The 6,154-nt window shown below is 61.7% G+C and overlaps 1 protein-coding gene across 1 annotated transcript; it reads left to right on the plus strand.

The window, feature by feature from the left end:
- The first annotated feature begins 1,852 nt into the window (after nucleotides 1-1,852).
- LOC125639437 (epidermal differentiation-specific protein-like) lies at nucleotides 1,853-3,029 on the plus strand. Its single transcript, XM_048856481.2, has one exon. It carries the CDS (start codon nucleotides 1,868-1,870, stop codon nucleotides 2,987-2,989), a length of 1,122 nt encoding a protein of 373 aa, XP_048712438.1. The 5' UTR covers nucleotides 1,853-1,867; the 3' UTR covers nucleotides 2,990-3,029.
- Nucleotides 3,030-6,154: the final 3,125 nt, after the last annotated feature.

Here is a 6,154-nt window from a genome sequence, read left to right on the forward strand (position 1 = left end):
GGCTGGGGGTCAAGCAAAAGGCCTGGGAGCCTCTGTGGGGCAGCAGCTGTCTCTGTGCTGTGGGTTTGTCCCATGGCAGGGGGTCCCACCTGAGCCAGGCACTGTTAGCGGAGCCAGGGGCTGGGGCTGGGAGTCAGCCAGCAAGAGGCCATGGCCCAGAAAGTCTACGCCCCCGCGGTCAGGCTGGGGCTGGCGGGGGGCTTGGATAGCTGCTGGCTCAGGGCTGTCCCAGGGCACAGCGCAGCCTGGAGGGCGTCTCTCTGAACCGCGGCGTCCAGTCACTTCCCAAGGGGCTGGGAAGGGGCTGGCCACCGGGAGCAGAACCCTGCTGAGCTGGGGAACACTCGCCGGGGCGGGGGATGGCCCTGCTGGCAGCTCTCCAGGGCACCTGGCACCCACCTTGCAGCAGAACAGTCCCCTGCCCGGCCCCACCCGCCCCGAAGGGAAGTGGCCCCTGCTGGTGCTGGGAGCCGTGGGCAAACACCCAGCCAGCTGCACTCACGGCAGAGGGGAAGAGGAGACTTCCTTGTGTCCCGCCACAAAGCCTGCTCCATGGAGGGGAAAGGGGGTGCCTGTCTTCCCCCCCACATGTGGGCTGGGGGGAGAAGGGGCAGCCTGGGAGCTGGGGGAGGGAGATGGACAGATGCAGGGAGTCTCAGGTGTGTGCAATGAGCTCAGCCAACAGATGCTACAATTCCACCCCCCTGGGTTTAACAGAGCTGCTTTGGGGTGGGGGGACTGAATTCAGGGCACTGCCCAGTCAGCCCGGACAATCACAAGGGGTCCTGGGGCTCCAGGTCCTTGCAGCCAGCCCGAAGCTCGCTGGCCCGGCGCGCTGGCAGGGGCTGCAGGGGCCGCTCCCTTGAGAGGACTCAGCGATGGCAGAAGGGAGCAGCCCCACGAACCTGCTGCGGGGAGCAGCCCTGCAGCGAGCCATGGCAGGGCCTGCGTTACTTCGCGGCCGGCTGCTCGGGGCAGCAGCACTCCTGGCCTGCCGGAGGCTCCCAGGGCAACTGGCTAGCACGCCTGCCCCCGGGCACTGGTGGGAGGGGGCTGCAGAAGAGACGCGACAGCACTGGGGTGGCTGCAGAGACCAGGTTGAGACAAGCTGACCGGAGCCGGCTGCCCCCTTGCCCCAGCGCAGCCAGAGGGGCTGCGGCCAGCTGCCAGGCCTGTGCCCCGGAAGAGCGGGTTTGGAGGCAGGGCTGAGCAGGAGTCTGGGGGCGGCACCTGGGCTGGGTCTCGGGGCCCATTTGCTAACCGCACAATCTGGTAATTCCTCCTGTCCCATGGGAGGGGCTGGGAGCTCCTGGCTGGGGTAAGTCCCGCCTGGCCTGGCCAGCGCCCTGGGAGCGTGGGGTGCAGGGCCCAGCCCCGAACAGGCTGTCCTTCCCCTTCACAGCACCTCCCTGGGGCCAAGCGCCCGGCAGCGGGAGAACCCCAGTGACCCCAGCCGAGCACAGTGGAGGTGACGCTGCCGGAGCTCGCGAGGCCCTGGGGAGCCTGGCGCTCAGGGACTCGCCCTCCAGTTGTTCAACCCTTGCAGTAACATAGCGAGTCCCAGGCTGTGAGGCCAGAAGGGCTCGGTCTGACCTGTCCAGAGCCAGCCCCAGAACCTGCCCTGGGACTGCTGTGTCCAGCCCAGAGCCTGGGGGTGAGTTAGAGCCATGGGGACCCTGCCAGATTCCTGCCCACTGGCTGCAGGCTGCCATGGGGGGCAGGCAGGGCACGTGCAGCCCAGGGGGTGGGGTGCAGTGGTGGGGGTGGTACAGGGCTGCGCCAGGGAGGAAACCCCCTCCCAGGCTCGCTGAGGCAGCGGGTGACGTTTTGCACCTTCCTCCCGGCAGAGCGTCTCCCTGCGCCGGCGATGGCCCTGCCCAGCATTCAGCTCTCCGACGTGCAGCGGGACTCGCCCGGCCAGGCCGAGCTGCGGCACCCCATGCAGCCCGGCATCAACAAGATCATCGTCTATGAGCGCACCGACTTCGAGGGGCTGAGCCGAGAGTTCACGTCCGACGTGCCAGACCTGCACGAGCTGGACTTCGGGGACTGCATCTGCTCGCTGCGGGTGGTGGGGCAGCCGTGGATCGCCTACACGGCCCCCAAGTACGAGGGCGACGCCTACGCCCTGGAGGAAGGCGAGTACCGGACGGTGGAGAAGAACAAGGCTTTCTCCGCGCTGCGGCTGGTGCCCCACGACCTGGCCGACCCGCAGATCACCCTGTACGAGGAGCCCGACTACGCGGGCCAGAGCAAGGTGGTGACGGAAGAGACCAACCTCACCTATGGCTACTTCAATGACCGGGTCTCCTCCCATGTGGTGCAGCGCGGCGTCTGGCTGCTGTACAAACACCCGGACCGCGGGGGCTGGTATCACATCGCCTGGCCTGGCGAGCGCCTGCCCGACTACAAGCCGGAGCTTGGCTTCCACAACTGCCTGTCCCACCTGCGCCCACTGGTGCCCGGCCGCCCCGCCGTCACCGCCCGCATCCTGTGGGGCCAGCGGAAGGTGGAGGACGAGCGGGATGTGCTGATCGACGAGATCGTGGGGGTGAACGCCACGGACCTGGAGCAGACGTTCACCACCTGCAGCAGCCGGGAATACGTCACCACCACGCTGCAGAGCTTCCGCTTCAGCAACGCCACCAGCCTGCGGGTAGGGCTCTCCTTCACGCTGGCCGTGGAAGCCGCCAACGTCTTCACCGTGGAGAAGGGGCGCAGCGAGTCCAGCACCCGGCGGGATCGGGTGGAGGTGCTCCTGCCAGCCAAGATCCCGCCCCGCACCCAGCTCACCATCCACGTGGTGAGCAAGGAGACCACTGTCTCGGTGCCGGTGGAGCTCACCATCAGCCAGAACGAGCGGACCAAGACGGAGCTGGGGGAGTACCGGTGTGTGTCAGGGCGCACCATCGGCACCAAGTACACCATGAAACCGGCCCCGCCGCCGGGGGGGGAGCAGGCCCCCACCCCCAGCACCCTGGGCCATTGAGGAGCTTCCAGATCTGCTCCTGGCACTGAGCCAAACTGGCTTAAACCTCAGCAGGGGGAGGGGTTAGGGGGCGATGGGGGTGAAGGTGAGTGGGGTGAGGGCGGGGGTGATGGAGGTGAGTGGGGCAGGGGTGAGGGGGGGTTGTGGGGTGGGGGGGATGGAGGTGAGTGGGGCCGAGGTGGGGGGGGTTGTGGGGTGATGGAGGTGACTGGGGTCATAGGGGAGGGGTGATGGAGGTGAGTGGGGCGCGGGGGGGCATGGAGCAGGGGTGATGGAGGTGAGTGGGGCGCGGGGGGGCATGGAGCAGGGGTGATGGAGGTGAGTGGAGCAGGGGGGGTGATGCAGTGGGGGTGATGGAGGTGAGGGGGGTCACGAGGCTGGGATGATGGAGGTGAGTGGGGCGGGGGGGTCATGGGGCAGGGGTGATGGAGGTGAGGGGGGTCACAGGGCAGGGGTGATGCAGGTGAGTGAGGCGCAGGGGGGTCATGGGGCGGGGGTGATGGAGGTGAGTGGGGCGGAGGGGGGGTCACGAGGTGGGGGTGATGGAGATGAGGGGGCAGAGGTTGGCAGGGAGGCCAGTGGGTCCCCTCCAGGCAATGTCGATGAGAAGGGGCAGCCTGAGCCCTAACCCTGCCCCTGTCACATGCTGGGCTGCTCAGGTGCCCCGAGGCGGCTCGTGATTAGCCCCCGTGTCTGGGCTGGGCCGGCGCTGTGCTCTGTGCAGCTGGCTGGTTCCCAGCTGGCCTGCTGCGGCAGCTGGACGATGCCGGACGTTCTGGGCTGATCCCGCCCGTGCTCGGTAGGGACGGGAGGGTTCTGTCTGTGGACGGTATTCACAGACCGGCATGGGCAAGGCTGGGCTCTGAGTCACACACTGGAGGCTTGATGTCTGCGGACGGCCCTGGGCACCTCAGTGGATATCTGCTTGGTGGGGGCCCTGGAAATCCTTGGAGGCGGTTTTGCTTGCCTTCTCACCCATGCTGCGTCCTCTTCAGAGCTATTTCCCCTAGTCTGGGCAGGGGTCAGGCTGCATGGGGCCCTGCATGGGGCTGCCCCTGCCCCTTGGCCTGGCAGCACTCTGAGAACCAGCTTTGTCACCTCTGCATTGTCCTTACACCTGTTATCCCCCAGAGAACGTCGAAGGGACCCCCCCGTGCTGGCCAAGGGTCACAGACGGGGCCAGTTCTGTGGGCAAGTCCCACGCTGACAGTGTGGGTGACAGAATGTACCCGAGTCGAACCCTATGCACTATTGCAGTGATATTTGTACAAGGTGTGTCTTGGGAGGTGTCGTGCGAAAACTCATCATTTGCTCGCCCACGTTGTCCTGATGAAATATGTGTGGCAATGTTGTATGTGAAATAATAAGATTCCACTGTATGGTGTGATGAGCACATCCCAACCCGAGGCTTGCAGGCAGGTCTGGCTCAAACAAAGGCATGTCTTCTCTGCTTGATTTGCATTTTAAGCAATACACAGAGTCATCCAGCAGGAAGGGGAGACAAAGGAAGCTCAAACAGGTGAGAAAAAAGCAGCAGGGACCATCCTTCAGCATCAACTTCTTGTCTCCTGGTGCCCAGCATGTGTGTGTGTGTGTGTCACACACACCAGGCCCATTGAGTCTCTGCACCTGAAGCAACAGAGGAAGCCTTTACTGGATTCTGGGAGAAGGTCTCTTGAGTGAGTGGGTTTGGTCAGTAAGATGCTGAGATGATGTGGTGAGAAACGTTCTCAACTCTGATATCGTTTGTTAGGCACCGGTAGCATTTTAACTTGATTTTCTTGTAACCATTTCTGACTTTTACGCTTCATGGCTTGTACTCAGTGACAATCTCTCTCCGCGTAGTTAATAAACTTGGTTTATTGTTTAATTGAATCCAGTGTATTTACACTGAAGTGTTTGGGAAACTCCATTTGGGGTGGTAAGTTTTGCACAGGTTATTTCTATAAAAGAGACAACAGACTTATAATGTGTCCCGGGGAGGGCAGGGCAGTACAGGACATAGAGGTCTGGGGGGAAATCTAAGACTGGGGGTGTGTTGGGGGTGACCCTGCAGTATAATCCAGGCTGGTGAGAGCCAGGGTGGAGCTGGCAGCCTGAAGTTACACATAGACACTCAGGGCGTGGCTTGCATGCTGGAGGACTGTTTGTGAGTGGCCCAGGTGGGAGCTGCTTCAGCCAGGCATCGTAAGGCACCCCAGGACAAGAGTTGCACTGCTGCTCCTTAAACTAGCTGTACCCTGGTACGTCACAGGGGGTAGAAGGACGTCAGTCTGTCTTCACTGCCCAGTCAGAAATGATTCCCCAGGGAGGGGCCGGCCTGTGGGTCTGTCTGTCCAGCGCCTGGCACAACAGGCCGGCCTGTGGCTGGAGCGCTGAGGCAGTACCATAATACAAACCGGAAAGTTACTGGGAGCAGAGGGCAATGCGGCGAGGCCGTTGGCTTGGATGGGGGTGTGGATCTAGCTCTTACTCCAGCCAGTGGGGTCCATTCCTTCTTGGCTGTTGCCGTTCCACCAAGGTTTAAGGCTGGAGTCCTAGTTCTGTGAAACACAAGGGTGAGCCTGGCTGGCACTTCTGGCTCAAGCCCACGTTAGAAGCCGCTGCAACCGAACAGCCTTCCTGTGAGCCACCTGCTGCCTGGACTGCTGGGCCGTAAGGGCTGCCCGGGCTGTTGGACTGGACTGTGACGGGGGCAAATCAAACTATGTTTTAAAATCAAAAATCTCTTTCCTGAGTGGTAACAGCTAATTCAGACCCCATCCTTGTATATGTAGAGTTGGGATGATGTTTTCCAATGTGCATCACTTTGCATTTATCAACACTGAATTTCATCTGCCATTTTGTTGCCCAGTCACCCAGTTTTGAGAGATCCTTTTGTAGCTCTTTGCAGTCTGCCTGGGTCTTAACTATCTTAAGTAGTTTTGTATCATCTGCAAACTTTGCCACCTCACTGTTTACCCCTTTTTTCCAGATCATTTATGAATATGTTGAATAGGACTGGCCCCAGTACAGATCCCTGGGGGACACCACTATTTACCTCTCTCCATTCGGACAACTGACCATGTATTCCTACCCTTTGTTTCCTATCTTTTAACCAGTTACCAATCCATGAGAGGTACCTTCCCTCTTACCCCTTGACTTTGCTTACTTTGCTTAAGAGCC

Source organism: Caretta caretta, chromosome 7, assembly GCF_965140235.1.
Source record: "Caretta caretta isolate rCarCar2 chromosome 7, rCarCar1.hap1, whole genome shotgun sequence".
Classification (NCBI taxonomy): Eukaryota; Metazoa; Chordata; order Testudines; family Cheloniidae; genus Caretta; species Caretta caretta.

What these genes read in the sequence shown, in the direction of transcription:
- LOC125639437 (XM_048856481.2), top strand. Translation starts at nt 1,868, where the DNA reads ATGGCCCTGCCCAGCATTCAGCTCTCCGACGTGCAGCGGGACTCGCCC.